Source organism: Oenanthe melanoleuca, chromosome 28 (genome assembly GCF_029582105.1).
Source record: "Oenanthe melanoleuca isolate GR-GAL-2019-014 chromosome 28, OMel1.0, whole genome shotgun sequence".
NCBI lineage: Eukaryota > Metazoa > Chordata > Aves > Passeriformes > Muscicapidae > Oenanthe > Oenanthe melanoleuca.
The window spans coordinates 4,095,747-4,115,566 of record NC_079361.1 but is presented as its reverse complement, the minus strand read 5'-3'; the positions used below and the strand labels follow the sequence as shown (position 1 = coordinate 4,115,566).

Genomic DNA, 19,820 nt, shown 5'->3' with positions numbered 1-19,820 from the left:
GAAGCTTTTTTATTTTATTTTATCTTATCTACGTCCAGGGCTGCCAAAGCCTGCGGCCGGGGCCCGGCCGGGGGGGCGCAGCGCCCGCCGCCCCCCGGGCCCCCCTCGCTCCGGCCCCGGCCAAGCCAAGCGCGCGGGAGCCAAGCCCGGTACCCCCAAAGCTCGGTACCCCAAAGCTTGCCCAGCGCCACGAGGGGATTTTGGGGAGGGAGGCGGGGGGGGGCTGGGGCACCTCCCGGGAGCGGGGATGGAACTGGGATGACTGAGGATGAGGATGAGGAAGAGGACGGGGATGAGGACGGTGATGAGGAAGAAAATGAGGAGGAGGAGGATGAGGGTGGGCATGGGGATGAGGAACAGGAGATGAGGATGGGGATGAGGCTGAGGATGAAGGTGAGGATGAGGATGAGGATGAGGATGAGGATGAGGATGAGGATGAGGAGGGCGGGGGCTCTGCGGCCCCTTTTAGCGCATGCAAACAGCCGCGTCGAGAAGCGAGAGCTGCGAGTAGCGGCAGGACCCAACCCCGCTCCTGCCCGGCCTCACCAACCCCTTCCCCTCCCGCTGCCTCGGTGTCCCCAAGCGCCACCGAGCGCCACCAACCCTCTCCGGCGACACTCCGCAGCCAGGAGCCGCCCGCAGCTCCCCGCACAGCACAGGAGGAGAGAGAAAAAAAAAAACCAACCCCCGACCAAACCCGGGGGTGCCGCCCTCACACGCGCTTGGGGAGCCCCCCACCCACCACGGGCGCGGCTCCTCCGGCTTTTTTAAAGCAATAAACGCCGAAGAGCTTGTACTTCTTGTCGGGGAAGCCGAGGTTGCGCACGCCGGGCTCGCGGCCGCCGCAGCGGGCGCGGGGGTTGACGATGGGGTAGCGGATGCTGCCGTCCTCCAGCCAGCCCGCCTCGCAGCGGTCCAGCAGCTGGATCTTCCAGGCCGCGTACAGCTGCCCCACCTTGGCCACCGCGGCCCCGTTGTTCTTGCACGCCTGCACCGCCTCCGGGTAGCTCAGCTTGCGGAAGGTTTTCAGGAAATAGACTTTGCCTGGGGGAAAAAAAAAATATGGGGGTGAAAGGGGTGAGGGGAGTGCTGGAGCGTCTCTGGGTCTGGGAGGCGGTGGGGTGGGAATGAGGGATCTGGACTCGTTTTGAGGGGCTGGAGGTGATGCATGAAAACCCTGTGGAGACCCCAGACACATCATTGGGGGCTGGAGGTGATGGATGAAAACCCTGAGCACCCCATGAACACATTTTGGGGAGCTGGAGGTGATGGAGGGAAGCTCATGGAGATCATGAACACATTTTTTGGGGGATGGAGGTGATGGATGAAAACCCTGAGGACCCCATGAACGCATTTTTGGGACTGGAGGTGATGGAGGGAAGCTCTGTGGAGACCTCAAACACATTTTGGGGGAATGGAGGTGATGGATGAAAATCCTGTGGATCTCATGAACACATTTTGGGGAGCTGGAGGTGATGGATGAAAACCCTGAGGACCCCATGAACACTTTTTTGGGGCTGGAGGTCATGGAGGGAAGCTCTGTGGAGACCTCAAACACATTTTAGGGGGATGAAGGTGATGGATGAAAATCCTGTGGATCTCATGAACACATTTTGGGGGCTGGAGGTGATGGATGAAAATCTGAGGACCCCATGAATGCATTTTTGGGGCAGAGATGATGCATAAAAACGGAGCCCCAAAAACGTTTTGAGGAGGTTGGAGAAGTGCAGGGGTACAAATGATCTGGAGGCCCCCCCAATATAATTCTGGGGCTGGAGGTGATGGATGAAAATTCTGTGGATCTCATGAACATGTTTTGGGGAGCTGGAGGTGATGGAGGGAAGCTCTGTGGAGATCATGAACACATTTTTGGGGGGATGGAGGTGATGGATAAAAACCCTGTGGATCCCATGAACACATTTTGGGGAGCTGGAGGTGATGGATGAAAACCCTGAGGACCCCATGAACACTTTTTTGGGGCTGGAGGTCATGGAGGGAAGCTCTGTGGAGACCTCAAACACATTTTAGGGGGATGAAGGTGATGGATGAAAATCCTGTGGATCTCATGAACACATTTTGGGGAGCTGGAGGTGATGGATGAATACCCTGTGGAGATCATGAACACATTATTGGGGGCTGGAGGTGATGGATAAAAACCCTGTGGGTCCCATGAACACATTTTGGAGGGCTGGAGGTGACGGATGAAAATCCCGAGGACCCCATAAACGCATTTTTAGGGCTGGAGGGCTTTCTCGGCAGACACCTGCCCTCCAAACCGGGACTCCCCCTCACCGTTGAGGTTGGAGGTGAAGCAGAAGGCATCATAATGCTCGCTCTCCTTGTGCCTGAAGCCGTAATTCCGGACTCCCACGGGCGTGTCCTTGCGGCCGCAGCGCTCGCGGGGCCGGGAGATCGGGTACTGCACCGAGCCGTCCTGCAGCCAGCCCGCGTTGCACCAGTCCAGCCCCTCCAGCCACGCCTGGTGCAGCTGATCGTGCGACGCCAGGATCCCGTCCTGCTCCAGGCACGCCTGCTGAGCCTCGTGGAAGTTCAGGGTGTAGCGCCCCAAGCGCGGGTGGTACGGGAAAATCACCCCTGGGATGGAGGAGTTGGGGGTTTTTGGTTTGGAGGGTGGGAGGTGTGAGGGGAGAATCGTCTGGGAAATCCCACTCGTCATCCCTCTGCAAGTTTTGGGAGAGATGGGGTTTGGGATTGAAGGGAGCCCCAAATTCCAGGAGATTCTGCTCTGGGATTTGGGGAAATGGGAATTCTAGTTGGGAGAATCTCCTGGAAAATCTCTGTCACTTTGTAAGGAGAGCGAGGTTTTGGGAACCCCAAACTCCAGGAAGTTCTAATCTAGGATTTGGGGAAATGGAAAATCTGGTTGGGAGAATCTCCTGGGAAAATCTCTTTGTAAGGAGAGACAGGTTTTGGGAATCCCAGACTCCAGGAGATTCTGCTCTGGGATGTGGGGAAATGGGAATTCTGGTAGAGAGAAACGCCTGGAAAATTCCACTCATTGTCCTTCTGAAAGGACAGCGAGGTTTTGGGAACCCCAAACTCCAGGAAGTTATAATCTAGGATTTGGGGAAACGGGAATTCTGCACGTTGGGAAAATCGTCTGGGAAATCCCACTCGTCATCCCCCTGCAAGGAGTTTTGGGAGAGATGGGGTTTGGGATTGAAGGGAGCCCCAAATTCCAGGAGATTCTGCTCTGGGATTTGGGGAAATGGGAATTCTGGACTTTGGGAGAACCGCCTGGAAAATCTCTGTGGCTTTTCAAGGAGAAGAGGTTTTGGGAACCCCAAATTCCAGGAGGTTCTGCTCAGGGATTTGGGGAAATGGGAATTCTGGTAGAGAGAAACGCCTGGAAAATTCCACTCATTGTCCTTCTGAAAGGAGAGCGAGGTTTTGGGAACCCCAAACTCCAGGAAGTTCTAATCTAGGATTTGGGGAAATGGAAAATCTGGTTGGGAGAATCTCCTGGAAAATCTCTGTCACTTTGTAAGGAGAGACAGGTTTTGGGAACCCCAAAGTTCAGGAAGTTCTAATCTAGGATTTGGGGAAACAGGAATTCTGCACGTTGGGAAAATCGTCTGGGAAATCCCACTCATCATCCCTCTGCGAGAAATTTTGGGAGAGATGGGGTTTGGGATTGAAGGGAGCCCCAAATTCCAGGAGATTCTGCTCTGGGATTTGGGGAAATGGAAAATCTGGTTGGGAGAATCTCCTGGGAAAATCTCTTTGTAAAGAGATACAGGTTTTGGGAACCCCAAACTCCAGGAGATTCTGCTCTGGGATTTGGGGAAATGGGAATTCTGGACTTTGGGAGAATTGCCTGGAAAATCCCTCTCACTGTCCTTCTGAAAGGAGACCGAGGTTTTGGGAACCCCAGACTCCAGGATATTCTGATCTAGGATTTGGGGAAATGGGAGTTCTAGTTGGGAGAATCGCCTGGAAAATCTCTGTCACTTTGTAAGGAGTGCCAGGTTTTGGGAACCCCAAACTCCAGGAGATTCTGCTCTGGGATTTGGGGAAACGGAAAATCTGGTTGGGATAATCTCTTGGAAAATCTCTTTGGTTTTGTGAGGAGAGCAAGGTTTTGGGAACCCCAAACTCCAGGAGATTCTGCTCTGGGATTTGGGAAAATGGAAGTTCTGGCTGGAAAAACCACCTGGAACTTCCAAAACCGCTTCCTCAAACCCCTAAAAAGGCGTTTTCCCCCTTTGCCACCCCCGGAACCCCTAAAAAAAACCATTCCCCCCTTTCCCACGCCCAAAACTCTCTTACCCCACCACTTCTACCAGCCACCACCATAAACCCTCCCCACCAACAAAACCCCATAACCGCCCCCACAAACCCCCTGAAAAAACCCCAGGAACGCCACCCGGGGAACACCCCGAGCCACCTTCCAGGTCCAGTTTGACCACTCCGGTGTCATCCTCGAGCTCGTTGGTCACCTCGCACTCGTAGCGCCCGTAGTCCTGCAGGGTGACGTTGCGGATGATGAGGGAGGCGTCGCCCGCGCCGTCCTCCTGCAGCGCCGTGCGGCCCCGGTAGGAGCCGAACGCCCGCCGGGCTTTGCCCAGCGCCACGAACACGTCCACGAAATCCATGGGCTCGGTCACTTTGGTCCACTTGAGGCGGATCTCGGCCGGGTCGTGCGCGGAGATGTCGTAGTGGTAGCGGCAGGGCAGGATGATGGTGCCGCCGCGGTGGGTCACCACCTTGCCCGGAGCGGTCTGCACCACCACGGCACCGCTGTCACCCTCTGAGGGGACACGGGGACAGTCAGGGACTGCCACCGCCCCGGGGATGGCACAGGCCGAAGTGGTAAAGCGGGATGTGGGAGAATCCTGTGGGTTGAGTTCTCCTCTTTTAGGGGTAAAGGAGGATGGGGATGTGGGGTCACGCCTTGGGGGGAATTCTCCTCTTTTGGGGGCAAGGTAGGATGCGGATATGGAAGGAATTTCCTTCTTTTAGGGGTAAAGAAGGATGGGGATGTGGGGTCACACTTTGGGGACAATTCTCCTATTTTGGGGGCAAGGCAGGATGGGGATGTGGGAGCATCCTTTGGGTTGAGTTCTCCTCTTTTAGGGGTGAAGGAGGATGGGGATGTGGGGTCACGCCTTGGGGGGAATTCTTCTCTTTTGGGGGCAAGGCAGGATGGGGATATGGAAGGATTTTCCTTCTTTTAGGGGCGAAGCAGGATGGGGATGTGGGAGCATCCTTTGGGTTGAGTTCTCCTCTTTTAGGGGTAAAGAAGGATGGGGATGTGGGGTCACGCTTTTGGAGGGAATTCTCCTCTTTTGGGGGGCAAGGCAGGATGGGGATATGGAAGGAATTTCCTTCTTTTAGGGGTAAAGAAGGATGGGGATGTGGGGTCACACTTTGGGGACAATTCTCCTATTTTGGGGGCAAGGCAGGATGGGGATATGGGAGCATCCTTTGGGTTGAGTTCTCCTCTTTTAGGGGTAAAGAAGGATGGGGATGTGGGGTCACGCTTTTGGAGGGAATTCTCCTCTTTTGGGGGCAAGGTATGATGGGGATATAGAAGGATTTTCCTTCTTTTAGGGGCGAAGCAGGATGGGGATGTGGGAGCATCCTTTGGGTTGAGTTCTCTTTTAGGAGCAAATTAGGATGGGAATGTGGGAACATGTTTGGGTTGAGTTCCCCCTTTTGGGGGTAAAGGAGGATGGGGATGTGGGGTCACACTTTGGGGACAATTCTCCTATTTTGGGGACAAGGCAGGGTGGGGATATGGGAGGAATTCCCCTCTTTTAGGAACAAAGCAGGATGGCGATGTGGGGACACTTTCGGGGGGAATTCCTCTCTTTTAGGGACAAGGCAGGATAAAGATGTGAGAACACACTTTGGGGGAAATTCCCCTTTTTTTGCAGGACTTCACAAACCCTAAAAGGAGAGTTTGGGATAATCCCAGGACGTTTCCCATAGGACAGGGGGGACACGGGGACAACATCAGAGCCCTGGCCCGTGCTGTGACGGCCACTAAACCCCAAAACGGCTGCAGGCGGCTCCCCCAACCCCAAACCCGCCGCTGGACCCCGACCCCACTCACCCATCACATGAACCACCTTCTTCCTGCCGCGGGCGCTGGGCAGCACCTCACCGGCGAGCGCGGTGGCGAGCAGGGTGGCGAGCAGGGTGGCGAGCAGCAGCGGCGCCGCGGGGCCGCCGGCCCGGGGGATTTGGGGACGCATCTGAAGGGGGGTGGGACAGCAGCGCCCTCAGCACCCCCAAAAACCCCCCCACGGCTGAGGGGAACCCCCAGGAGTGACGCTGGTGCCCAGCCCGATGGGGTCGGGCAGGGCTGGGGCGGTCACTGCTCGCTCCCCTGACCCACAGGGACCCCCCTGACCCCACAGGGACCCCCCGGCCCCACAGGGACCCCTCGGCCCCACAGGGACCCCCAACCCCGGCTCTGAACCCGGCCAGCCCCGCTGGCTCCCAGGAGGGATGAATATTTCATGGCAGCAGCGCCGCTTCGGATCTCCGGAGTTATTTATGGCACCTCTGGAAACTGAACCGATGGGCACGGAGCGGGCAGAGGAGACCCCCGAGACCCCCCCCTCGGCCTCGCCCCCTCCCCAAGGACAGCGCGTGGAGGAGACTCCCCCTCCTCGGGGGGAGCCCCGAGCTCTTGGGGTGCCCCAAATGCGAGCCTGGCTCTGGGGAGCGGGATGGGGGGACAGGGGCAGGGACAGCCCCTCTCGGTGCTCCCGGTGCCGAGTCCGGGGGCTCGGGGTCCGCTCGAGGGGCACAAAAAGCGGGGCAGCCCCTCCCGGGGGTCCCGGTGTCCGATCCGCGGGCAGGGGGAGGTGGGCAAACCCCCCCCCCGGGGGTCCCGGTACCCGCTCAGCACGGGAGGAGCGGGTCAGACCCTCCCGGTGCCAAACCCGGGGGCAGGGGGCGGTGGGCAACCCCCCCGGTGGTCCCGGTGCCAAACCCGGGCTGAGAGCGAGCGGGGCAGCCCCGGTGCCCGGTCCGCGGGCAGAAGGAGCGGGACACCCCCCGCACGGGGGTCCCGGTGCCCGGTGGGGGAAAAGCCCCCCCGGGGCATCCCGGTGTCGGCTGCGGGGGCAGAAGGAGCGGGAGCCCCGCGGGGTCCCGGTGCCGGTGGCGGCGCTCGGCGGCCGCGGGCCCGGTGCGGTGTTGCAGTGCGGGACACTGCGGCGGCAGCCCCGGGGCTGCGGGACTCCGGTGTCCGGGCGGGGACAGCGCAGCGAGGGGGGAGCCCCGTTCCCGTCACCGCCCCGCAGGGAGCGACCCCCGCCAGCCGCGTCCCTCCCGGTACCGGGGGTCCCGTGCGAAGGAGCGGCGGCCGCAGCCCCGCACTCACCGTGTGCCCGGTGCCGGCCCGCGGGAGCGCGATGGTGCCGCCGGTGCCTCCCCCGGTACCTCCCCCGGTACCGCCCCCGGTACCGCCCCCGGTACCGCCGGTGCGGCTCCACGCAGGGGGCGACACCGGGAGCTCGGCCCGGCCCCGCTGCTCGCCAAGGTCACGGGCGCGCCCGGTGTCCCCCGGAGCCCCCCGGTACTGCCGGGACCCCCGGGCCGGGCTGCGGGCGGGGCACGAGGAGCAGCGTCCGGTAAATCCCCGCCGCGGGCACCGCAAGGGCGGCTGTGCCCACCCCAAAACCCCGGTACCACCCCCCAAAATCTCACAATCCAACCCGGCGGGTGCCACCCCAAAATCCCGGTACCACCCCCCAAAATCTCACACCAGGCCGGTGGATGAAACCCCAAAATCCCGGTACCACCCCCCAAAATGTCACACCAGCCCGGCCGATGAAACCCCAAAATCCCGGTACCACCCTCCTGCCGTGTGCCCACTCCCGAAAATCTCACACCGACCCAGTGTGTGTCACCCCAAAACCCCGGTACCACCCCCCAAAATCTCACACCAGCCCAGTGGATGAAACCCCAAAATCCCGGTACAACCCCCCAAAATCTCACACCAGCCCGGTGGATGAAACCCCAAAATCCCGGTAAAACCCCCCAAAATCTCACACCCACCCGGCGGGTGCCACCCCAAAACCCCGGTACCACCCCCCAAAATCTCACACCAGCCCAGTGGATGAAACCCCAAAATCCCGGTACAACCCCCCAAAATCTCACACCAGCCCGGTGGATGAAACCCCAAAATCCCGGTACAACCCCCCAAAATCTCACACCAGCCCGGTGGATGAAACCCCAAAATCCCGGTACAACCCCCCAAAATCTCACACCAGCCCGGTGGATGAAACCCCAAAATCCCGGTACAACCCCCCAAAATCTCACACCAGCCCGGTGGATGAAACCCCAAAACCCCGGTAAAACCCCCCAAAATCTCACACCAACCCGGCGGGTGCCACCCCAAAATCCCGGTACCACCCTTCCGCCTTGTGCCCACCCCACAATAACCCCGGTGCCACTCCTTGCCGTGTGACCACCCCCCAAAATCTTACTCCCGCCCACCCCCTGCCCACCCGCGGCCACCCCGGCACCGCAGGGACCCCCGGCCCAGCCGCCCCCAGCCCCCCGAAAGGGCGGCTGGATTCGTGCTCGGAGCGAACCTCGGCTCCTTTATTTGGTGGCTGTGCCCACCCCGGAGCCCCCCGGGACGGGATCGGGACCCCCGGGACCCACCGGGACCCCCGGGATCCACCGGGACCCACCGGGACCCGCCGGGCGGGACCGCGGCTCCCGCGTCCCCCAGCAGCGACACGAGGGCAGGGCTGGGACTGCAGCGATGTCCCCGCGGACACTCCCGGGGTCCCCACGGCTTTTGGGGGAGCGGAGCATCCCTGGGGACACCTTTGGGGTCACCCCTGGGACACTTCTGAGGACACCCCTGGGGTCACTTTTGGGGACACCTCTGGGGACTTTTCTGGGGACATCTCTGTCCTCATGGGGACATCTCTGGGGTCACCTTTGGGAAACCCCTGGGGACATTTCTGGAGACATCCAGTGCTCAGAGAGGGGAGAGAAGCACCAGGGTTGGGGACAGAAATCCCATGGATGGGGACAACACCCCTGAGGTGGGGACAGCAACCCAGGGACGGGGACAGAAAGCCCCGAGGTGAGAACCGGGATGAGTAGAGCAGCCCAGGGGTGGCGACAGCAGCCCCAGGGGTGGTGACACCGATGCCGGGGGGACAGCAGGACACGTCACTGGTGCTTTTTGGCGCGGGCCAGGCGCGGGTTGGCGGGGGGAAGGAAAAAGGCCGGGGAGCGCAGGCAGCGCAGCGCCAGCAGCTGCGGGCCCAGCGCGTACAGGAGGTTGGAGAGGAGGAAACTCCACAGGACCTCGTCCGGGGTCTGGTACGGGAACGGGGTGCGGGAGTGCAGCGAGGAGCCCAGGTGGGCGAACTGAGCCTGGGAAAAGGGGTGGGGGAGTGAGAGGGGAGCGGCCCCAAAAGGTGCGAAACACCCATCCCTAAAAGATGCAGAATTCCGGCCCTAAAAGGTGCAGAATTCTGGTCCTAAAAGGTGCAGAATTCCGACCCTAAAGCTGCAGAATTCTGGTCCTAAAAGGTGCAAAACCCCGGTCCTAAAACGTGCAGAATTCCGACCCTAAAGCTGCAGAATTCTGGTCCTAAAAGGTGCAAAACCCCGGTCCTAAAATGTGCAGAATTCCGGCCCTAAAAGGTGCAAAACCCCGGCCCTAAAAGGTGCAGAATTCCGACCCTAAAGCTGCAGAATTCTGGTCCTAAAAGGTGCAAAACCCCGGTCCTAAAATGTGCAGAATTCTGGTCCTAAAAGGTGCAAAACCCCGGTCCTAAAAGGTGCAGAATTCCGGCCCTAAAAGGTGCAGAATTCCGACCCTGAAAGGTGCAGAATTCCGACCCTGAAAGGTGCAGAATTCCGGTCCTAAAAGGTGCAGAATTCCGACCCTAAAAGGTGCAGAATCCCGGTCCTAAAAGGTGCAGAATTCCGACCCTAAAAAATGCAGTATTCCGGCCCTAAAAGGTGCAAAACCCCGGTCCTAAAAGGTGCAGAATTCCGGCCCTAGAGGTGCAAAACCCCGGCCCTAAAAGGTGCAAAACCCCGGTCCTAAAACGTGCAGAATTCCGACCCTAAAATGTGCAGAATTCCGACCCTAAAGGTGCAAAACCCCGGTCCTAAAACTTGCAGAATTCCGACCCTAAAAGGTGCAGAATTCCGACCCTAAAAGGTGCAGAATCCCGGTCCTTAAAGGTGCAGAATTCCAGCCCTATAAGGTGCAGAATTCCGGCCCTAAAAGGTGCAGAATTCCGACCCTAAAATGTTCAGAATTCCGGTCCTAAAGGTGCAGAATTCCGACCCTGAAAGGTGGAGAATTCCGACCCTAAAAGGTGCAGAATTCCGGCCCTATAAGGTGCAGAATTCCGGTCCTAAAAGGAGCAGAATTCCGGCCCTATAAGGTGCAGAATTCCGGCCCTATAAGGTGCAGAATTCCGGCCCTAAAAGGTGCAATTTCTGTCCCACTAATCCCGGGCTCTGTCCAAATCCACCGAGGCCAAAGCAATTATCTGCAGCCGAGCTGCTCCACTTGCAGAGCGGCTGCGGCTCTGCCCCCAAAAACGGGATTTACCCCCCCAAAATTTGGATTTGCACTCCAAAATCGGGATTTACACTCCTAAACCGGGATTTAACCCCCAAAACTGGGATTTAGCCCCCCAAATCCGGGATTTATCCCCCCAAATCGGGATCTGCCCCCAGCTTGAGATTTTTTCCCCCCAAATCCCGGTATATTTGTTCACCCCACAATCCCAGGATTTCTGAGCCACTCAGTTGAGTTTTCCCCCACAAATCCCGGGATTTCGGGGCTGCCGGGTTGGGTTTTTCCCCCCAAATCCCGGAATTTCGGGGCTGCCCACTTGAGGATTTTTCCCAAAAAAAATCCCAGAATTTCGGAGCCACCCAGTTGGGATTTCCTGCCCAAATCCCGGAATTTCGGGGCTGCCTTCTTGAGGTTTTTTTTTTCCCAAATCCCGGTATTTTTCCCCCCAAATCCCGGTATTTTTCCCCCCAAATCCCAGGATTTTGAGGCCTCCCGGTTGGGATTTTTTTCCCCAAAAATCCCAGGGTTTTTCCCCACCTGCGCCACGGCTCCGGCGACCACCAAGCTCCAGTCGGGCAACCAGGAGCAGCCGGGCACGGCCAGCGCGTAGATGGCGAGCAGGAGGAAGGGCAGCAGGTAGAACAGGTAGATCAGCATCTGAGGGGACAGATTGTCACCCCTGGTGGCCCTGGTGGCTCCTGGGGGGGGGTCCGGGCCCCCTCCCCCTCACCTGCACTTTGGGGTAGCCCACGGGGTCGCGCAGGTACGGCTCGTGCAGGTAGGTGTAGTCAAAGCAGGAGTCGGCCGGGCAGTCCAGCACCACCTGGGGAGGGGGGCAGAGGTGGGCGAGGGGAGGGGACCCTGCCCGGGACCCCCGGGATCCTCCCTGGGACCACCGGGATCCTCCTCGGGACCCCCGGGATCCTCCTCGGGACCACCGAGATCCTCCTCGGGATTCCCGGGACCCTCTCCGGGACCACTGGGACCTTTCCCGGGACCACCGAGATCCCCCCCAGGACCCCTGGGACCCTCCCTGGGACCCCCGAGATCCTCCTCGGGACAACCGAGATACTCCCCGAGACCCCCGAGACCCTCCAGGAACCCCCGGGACCCTCACCGGGACTACCAGAACCCTCCCTGGGACCACCGAGATCCTCCCTGGGACCACAGAGTCCCTTCCCGGGACTCCCGGGACCCGGCCCGGGACCACCGAGATCCCCCCCAGGACCCCTGGGATCCTGCCTGGGACTACCGGGACCCTCCAGGAACCCCCCAAGATGCGCCAGGATCACCCGAGCCCCTCCAGGACCATCCTGAGACCCTCCAGGACCATCCTGAGACCCTCCAGGATACCCCAAAGCCTCTCCAAGACCCTCCAGGATCCCCCGAACCCCTCCAAGACACCCCCAAAACTTTCCAGAGTCCCCCCGAGACCTCCCAGATCCCCCCAAATCCCCTCCAAGAGCCCACTGAACCCCTCCAGGACCCCCCAACCCTTCAGGACTCCCCCCGAACCCCTCCAAGAGTCCCCCGACCCACTCCAGGACCCCCAAGAACTCCTCCAGGACACCCCGAACCCCTCAAGGATCCCCCCAAAGCCCCTCCAGCACCATCCGGACCCACCCCAGGACCCCCCGAGAACACTCAGGAGCCCCCAAAACCTCTTCAAGAGTCCCCCGAGATACCCGAGGACCCCCCCAGAACCCCGTCCAGGACCACCCCGAACCCTTCCAGGACTTCCCGAGCCCCTACAGGACGCCCCCAAACCCCTCCAGGACACCCCGAGACCCTCCAGGACTCCTCCCAAGCCCCTCTAAAAGTCCCCCCGAGCCATCCCAGGACACCCCTGAGACCCTCCAGGACCCTTCGAGACCCTCCAAATTCCCCCTCGAGCCCCTCCAGGATCCCCCTGAACCCCTCCAGGACACCCCGAGACCCTCCAGGACTCCCCCCAGACCCCTCTAAAAGTCCCCGAGCCATCCCAGGACACCCCCGAGACCCTCCAGGACCCTTTGAGACCCCCCAGATTTACCCCTGAGCCCCTCCAGGATCCCCCTGAACCCCTCCAGGACACCCCGAGACCCTCCAGGACTCCTCCCAAGCCCCTCTAAAAGTCCCCCCGAGCCATCCCAGGACACCCCTGAGACCCTCCAGGACCCTTCGAGACCCCCCAAATTCCCCCTCGAGCCCCTCCAGGATCCCCCTGAACCCCTCCAGGACACCCCGAGACCCTCCAGGACTCCCCCCAGACCCCTCTAAAAGTCCCCGAGCCATCCCAGGACACCCCCGAGACCCTCCAGGACCCTTCGAGACCCCCCAAATTCCCCCTCGAGCCCCTCCAGGACACCCCCAAACCCCTCCAGACCCCCCGTCTCTCACCATCCCCCTGAAGAAGGTGAAGGCAGCGGTGAGGATGAGGATGAGGATGAGGAGCAGGTCCCGCGGCCGCTGGTACAGAGGTTTGCGCTGCTCCTCTGCGATCTGCCACAGGAAAATCGGGATTTTTTTGGGGAGAGGTTGGATCAGAGAGTGAAAAAAAAATAAATAAAATAAACCCATTCCCGGCCTCACCTTCTCGGGGCTGAGGCTCGGCAGCGGCCGCGGCTGCCGGAAGAGCCGGAGGCCGGTCCAGGTGAGGAGGAGGAGGTAGGGCAGGTTGAGGAGGAAGGCCGGGCTCAGCTCGGAGCTGTATTTCCCTGCGGGAGAGAGCGGGGTGGGCACGGAGCCTTCCTCCCCCTCCTCCCCCTCCTCCTCCTCGGGGGTCGCAGCCCCCTCCCCACTCCGTACCGATCAGATTGCCCAGCAGGAAAACCACGGCGCTCATCAGCAGCGAGCCCAGCCAGAACAGACCCAGCCCGCGGTAATTCTTCCTGCGGGGACAGCGGGAGACCCCGACTCAAAATTTGGGGTTTGTCACCCCCTTCATCCCGGAGACCCCTCCTCAAAATTTGGGGTTTGTCCACCCCCCCACCCCGGGAGACCCCTCCTCAAAATTTGGGGTTTGTCCACCCCCCCACCCCGGGAGACCCCTCCTCAATATTTGGGGTTTGTCAGCCCCCTCATCCCGGGAGACCCCTCCTCAAAATTTGGGGTTTGTCAGCCCCACGCCGGGAGACCCCTCCTCAATATTTGGGATTTGTCACCCCCTTCATCCCGGGAGACCCCTCCTCAAAATTTGGGGTTTGTCAGCCCCACGCCGGGAGACCCCTCCTCAATATTTGGGGTTTGTCAGCCCCCTCATCCCGGGAGACCTCTCCTCAAAATTTGGGGTTTGTCAGCCCCACGCCGGGAGACCCCTCCTCAATATTTGGGGTTTGTCAGCCCCCTCATCCCGGGAGACCTCTCCTCAAAATTTGGGATTTGTCACCCCCCTCACCCCGGGAGACCCCTCCTCAAAATTTGGGGTTTGTCACCCCACCCCCACCCCGGGAGACCCCTCCTCAAAATTTGGGGTTTGTCAGCCCCCTCATCCCGGGAGACCCCTCCTCAAAATTTGGGGTTTGTCACCCCCCTCACCCCGGGAGACCCCTCCTCAATATTTGGGGTTTGTCAACCCCCACCCCGGGAGACCCCTCCTCAAAATTTGGGGTTTGTCAGCCCCACCCCGGGAGACCTCTCCTCAATATTTGGGGTTTGTCACCCCCCTCACCCCGGGAGACCCCTCCTCAAAATTTGGGGTTTGTCACCCCCTTATCCCGGGAAACCCCTCCTCAAAATTTGGGATTTGTCAGCCCCACCCCGGGAGACCCCTCCTCAATATTTGGGATTTGTCACCCCCCTCACCCCGGGAGACCCCTCCTCAAAATTTGGGGTTTGTCACCCCCTTATCCCGGGAGACCCCTCCTCAAAAATTGGGGTTTGTCACCCCCCCCACCCCGGGAGACCCCGACTCAAAATTTGGGTTTTTTTGCCACTTACGGGGAGCCCCCTCCACAAAATTCGGGATTTTTCGCCCATCAGGAGCCCCCTGAGCTCTCCCGGGATCACTCCTGAGCCCCCTCCTCAAAATTCGGAATTTTTCATCCCCACGGGGAGTCCCCTCGTCAAAATTCGGGATTTGCCACCCAATGGGAGCCCCTCCTCAAAGTTCGGGATTTTTCACCCACCGAGAGCCCTCTCCTCAGGAAATTCGGGATTTTCCAACCCCCTCCTCAGGAAATTCGGATTCTCCACTCCCCGAGCCCCCTTCTCAGGAAATTCGGGATTCTCCCACCCCTAAGCCCCCTCCTCAAGAAATTCGGGATCCCCCATCCCCTCGAGTTCTCTCCTCAGGAAATTTGGGGTTTTCCAACCCCCTCCTCAGGAAATTCGGGATTCTCGAGCTCCCTCCTCAGGAAATTCGGGATCCCCCGCCCCCCTCGCCCCCTCCTCAGGAAATTCGGGATCCCCCGTCCCCTCGAGCCCTCTCCTCAGGAAATTCGGGATTTTCGAGCCCCCTCCTCAGGAAATTTGGATTCTCCACCCCTTGAGCTCCCTCCTCAGGAAATTCGGGATTTTCAAGCCCCCTCCTCAGGAAATTCGGGATTTCCAAGCCCCCTCCTCAAGAAATTCGGGATTTTCCAACCCCCTCCTCAGGAAATTTGGATTCTCCACCCCTTGAGCTCTCTCCTCAGGAAATTCGGGATTTTCGAGCCCCCTCCTCAGGAAATTCGGGATCCCCCCGCCCCCCTCGCCCCCTCCTCAGGAGTTGGGGTCCCCCCGCCCACCTGCGCCCCACGGCGCCGGCCATGCCCAGGCACAGCCCGTAGTGCACGGAGCCGTCCCAGTAGCAGGTGAGGAGCCCGTGAGCCGTGCGCAGGTGGGGGTCACCCTGCGGGGACACGGGGACAGCGCGCGTGGGGACAGCGGGTGGGGACACGGGGGACAGCGCGGGTGGGGGCACCGCGAGGGGACACGGGGGACAGCGCGGGTGGGGGCACCGCGAGGGGACAGCGGAGGGGGGACAGCGCGGGTGGGGACACCGCGAGGGGACAGCGGAGGGGGCACAGCGCGGGTGGGGACACCGCGAGGGGACAGCGGAGGGGGCACAGCGCGGGTGGGGACACCGCGAGGGGACACGGGGTGGGGACAGCGGGTGGGGACACGGGGGACAGCGCGGGTGGGGACACCGCGAGGGGACACGGGGTGGGGACAGCGGGTGGGGACACGGGGGACAGCGCGGGTGGGGACACCGCGAGGGGACACCGGGGGGGGGACAGCGGGAGGATACCGGGAATGGGGGGCACCGGGAAGGGGACACTGGGAGTGGAGAAACTAGGAGTGGGGACACAGGGACAGGACACCGGGAGTGGGGACAACCGGTCACACCGGAGGGACACCGGGAGGACACCGGGGGGACGCTGGGGGAATACCGGGAATGGGGGCACCGGAAGGGGACACAGGAGTGGGGACACCTGGACGGGACACGAGGAGGGGACAGCGGGGGTGGGGACACAGGGAGGGGACACCGGGGGGGGAGACAGCCGGTCACACCGGGAGTGGGGACACTGGGAGGGGACACCGGGGGTGGGGACACCGCGAGTGGGGACACCGGGGGTGGGGACACTGGGAGGGGACAGCGGGGGGATACCGCGGGGTACAGCGGGAGTGGGGACACCGGGAATGGGGACACCGGGAGAGGACAGCCGGTCACACCGGGAGAGGATACCGAGGGTGGGGACACCGGGGGGATACCGGGAATGGGGGCACCGAGAGGGGACACCGGGGGTTGGGACACCGCGAGTGGGGACATCGGGGGTGGGGACACTGGGAGGGGACAGCTGGTCACACCGACAAGGGACACTGGGGATGAGGACACCGGGAATGGGGACATCGGGAGGGGACACAGGGAGTGGGGACAGCAGGGGGACACCGGGAGAGGGGACACCGGGTCACGGCAGGAGGGGACACCGGGGGGTCACACCGGGTGACACCGGGGGCCCGGGGTGCGGGGCAGGGCTGGCACCTCCCGCACGTAGAGCTCCATGAAGCCCGAGATGATCCCGTCCTCCTCCAGCGCGATGATCAAATCCACGGCCGACACGAAGGAGAACACCACGAACACTGCGGGGAGCCGGGGGGCTCCGTGCGGGGTCCCCCAAAATCCCAAACCCCAAATCCCTGCTCCGTGCAGGGTCCCCCAAAATCCCAAATCCCAAATCCCTGGGTCTGCACATCCCCAAAGTCCCGAATCCCAAACCCCTGCTCTGTGCAGGTACCACATCTCCTTCAAAATCCCAAATCCCAAATCCCTGCTCCATGCCGGTCCTGCAGCTTCCCCCAAATCCCAGATCTCAAACCCCAGATCGCAACCCCCAAATCCCAGATCCAAGATCCCTAATCCCAGATCCCTGCTCCATGTGGATCCCACAGCTCCCTTCAAATCCCAATCCCCAGATTCCAAACTCCGGACCAGAGATCCAAGATCCCAATCCCCAGATTCCAAACCCCAAATCTCAGATCCCGCCCGGGGTCTCACCGCAGAACAGCGGGTCCTGGACGAGGCCGGCGCCGCCGGTGAGGATGAGGAGGGACACGAGGCCGATGAGCACCAGGATCGCTGCCAGGGCCAGGCCGGGGGAGCCGCTGTGGGGTCGGGGACGCTCCAGCACCGGCACGGCCCCGATCCCGCATTCCCAGAAAACCCTAATTGCCGCCCATGGGCCGGGCTCACCCGAATTCCCGGGATTTGGGCTCTCCTCAGGCCGGGATCACCCGAATTCCCGGGATTTCCCCAGGTCGGGATCACCCGAATTCCCGGGATTTGGGCTCTCTGGGAGAGGTTCTGTGGGATCTGAACTTCCAGAGGGGATTTAAATCCAGCGGCAAAACCCCACCTGCAGCCGCCTTCCCATGGGAACACCTGGATTGACATCCCTGTCCCGGGATGGATTCCCGGATCCGGGATAGCCCCAGCCCCTGTCCCGGGATGGATTCCCTGGTCCAGGATAGCCCCAGCCCCTGTCCCGGGATGGATTCCCGGTTTCGGGACAGCCCCAGCCCCTGTCCCGGGATGGATTCCCTGGTCCAGGACAGCCCCAGCCCCTGTCCCGGGATGGATTCCCGGTATCGGGACAGCCCCAGCCCCTGTCCCGGGATGGATTCCCGGTTTCGGGATAGCCCGAGCCCCTGTCCCGGGATGGATTCCCTGGTCCAGGACAGCCCCAGCCCCTGTCCCGGGATGGATTCCCGGATCCGGGACAGCCCCAGCCCCTGTCCCGGGATGGATTCCTGGATCCGGGATAGCCCCAGCCCCTGTCCCAGGATGGATTCCTGGATCCAGGATAGCCCCAGTCCCTGTCCCGGGATGGATTCCTGGATCCAGGACAGCCCCAGTCCCTGTCCCGGGATGGATTCCCGGATCCAGGACAAGCCCTGTCCCCTGGCTGGGACGCAGCTGCCAGGTCCGGGCGGGTCCCTGAGGATGTGACACCGATTCCAGGTGGGATCGCTCCCGTCCCAGCCCGATCCCACTCCCGGAGCTGCGGGGCCGCTCCCAAACCCTTCCCCCGGGCAGGACCCCACTCCCCGCTCCTCTTTTCCCTTCCCTATTCACCGTTCCCGGTGGGGGGTCTCTCCCCGTTCCCCCACTCCCCATTCCCCGGGGCTTCTCCCGGTCCCTGAAGCCCCTCTCCTGTTCCCATTCCCCTTTCCCCGTTCCCCATTTCCCAGTCCCCGTTCCCCACTCCCCATTCCCGGGGGTCTCTCCCGGTCCCGGGAGCCCCTTCCTGTCCCCATTCTCCATTCCCCATTCTCCATTCTGCATTCTCTACTCCCCGTTCCCCATTTCCCAGTCCCCACTCCCCATTCTCCATTCCCGGGGCTCTCTCCCCGTTTCCCCAGTCCACGTTCCCCATTCCCGGGGGTCTCTCCCGGTCTCGGGAGCCCCTTCCTGTCCCCATTCCCCGTTTGCCATTCCTCGTTCCCCGTTCCCAGTCCCCACTCCCCATTCCCCGGTCCCGGGGGTCCCTCCCGGTCCCCACTCACTCCAGGGAGGCGACACCGCTGACCCCGAAGGCCACCGGGAGGGCGAGCAGGGGGGCGGCCAGGGCGGCCGGGCCCTCCCGGAGCTGCATCCCCGCCAGCACCGGGCCCGCGGACTTCGGCCCCGGGACGGCCCCGGGCAGCGCCTTAAAGCCACAGAGCGCCCGGGACACCGGGACAGCGGCGGGACAGGCAGGGGACACGGGCGGGGACAGACTGAGACACGGGCGGGGACGGGGCGATACGGGCGGGGACAGAGAGGGGACACTGACAGGGACAGACCGGGGACACCGGCGGGGATAGAAAGGGGACATGAGCAGGGACAGACAGGGGACACGGGCGGGGACAGAGAGAGACACGGGCGGGGACAGACTGAGACACGGGCGGGGACAGACAGAGGACACTGACAGGGACAGACCGGGGACGCCGGCGGGGATAGAAAGGGGACATGAGCAGGGACAGACAGGGGACACGGGCGGGGACAGACCGAGACACGGGCGGGGACGGGGCGATACGGGCGGGGACAGACAGGAGACACGAGCGGGGATAGAGAGGGGACACTGACAGGGACAGACCGGGGACACGGGCGGGGACGGGGCGATACGGGCGGGGACAGACAGGGGACACTGACAGGGACAGACAGGGGACACGGGCGGGGACGGGGCGATACGGGCGGGAACAGGGGATACCGGCGGGGACAGAGGGGGACACGGGCAGGGTCACCGGGAGGGGACAGACAGGGGACATGGACAGGGACAGACCGGGAGAGCGGCGGGACAGACAGGGGACAGGGGCGGGGACGGGGGGGATACGGGCGGGGACAGACGGGGGACTCCGGCGGGACAGACAGGGGACACTGGCGGGGACAGACAGGGGGACACTGGCGGGGACCGGGGGACAGACGGACACGGAGGGACCGGGGGATAGAGGAAGGACAGGGGGACACGGACAGAGGGATCGGGAGCGGCCACTCCAAGCGCCCCGCGCATCCCGCTGGAAACCCGGAATTCCCGAATTTTTATCGGGAACTCTTAATCCCGGATTTCAGTGAGGATTGAAGGGATCGGGAATGATCACTGGAAACCCGGAATTCCCGAATATTTATCCCGAATTTTGTGGGGATTGAGGGGATCGGGAATGATCACTGGAAACTCGGAATTCCCGAATATTTATCCCGAATTTTAGTGAGGATTGAAAGGATCGGGAGCGGCCACTGGAAACCCGGAATTCCCGAATATTTATCCCGAATTTTGTGGGGATTGAAGGGATCGGGAGCGGCCACTGGAAATGAAGAATTCCCGAATATTTATCC

The 19,820-nt window shown here is 61.7% G+C and overlaps 2 protein-coding genes across 2 annotated transcripts; both read right to left on the bottom strand.

Annotated features, from left to right (window-relative positions):
• Positions 1 to 617: 617 nt before the first annotated feature.
• Positions 618 to 7,458, bottom strand: HAPLN4 (hyaluronan and proteoglycan link protein 4). The gene is made up of 5 exons (XM_056512647.1): positions 7,361 to 7,458; positions 6,080 to 6,221; positions 4,409 to 4,771; positions 2,293 to 2,595; positions 618 to 1,044 (listed from the first exon to the last, which is right to left on the bottom strand). The coding sequence occupies exons 2-5, from the start codon at positions 6,219 to 6,221 to the stop codon at positions 713 to 715; spliced, it is 1,140 nt and encodes a 379-aa protein (XP_056368622.1). The 5' UTR covers positions 7,361 to 7,458; the 3' UTR covers positions 618 to 712.
• Positions 7,459 to 8,565: 1,107 nt separating this feature from the next.
• TM6SF2 (transmembrane 6 superfamily member 2) lies at positions 8,566 to 18,691 on the bottom strand. The gene is made up of 10 exons (XM_056512938.1): positions 18,512 to 18,691; positions 17,004 to 17,110; positions 16,491 to 16,588; positions 15,253 to 15,356; positions 13,334 to 13,416; positions 13,118 to 13,242; positions 12,926 to 13,027; positions 11,277 to 11,369; positions 11,084 to 11,203; positions 8,566 to 9,378 (listed from the first exon to the last, which is right to left on the bottom strand). The coding sequence occupies exons 1-10, from the start codon at positions 18,598 to 18,600 to the stop codon at positions 9,172 to 9,174; spliced, it is 1,128 nt and encodes a 375-aa protein (XP_056368913.1). The 5' UTR covers positions 18,601 to 18,691; the 3' UTR covers positions 8,566 to 9,171.
• Positions 18,692 to 19,820: the final 1,129 nt, after the last annotated feature.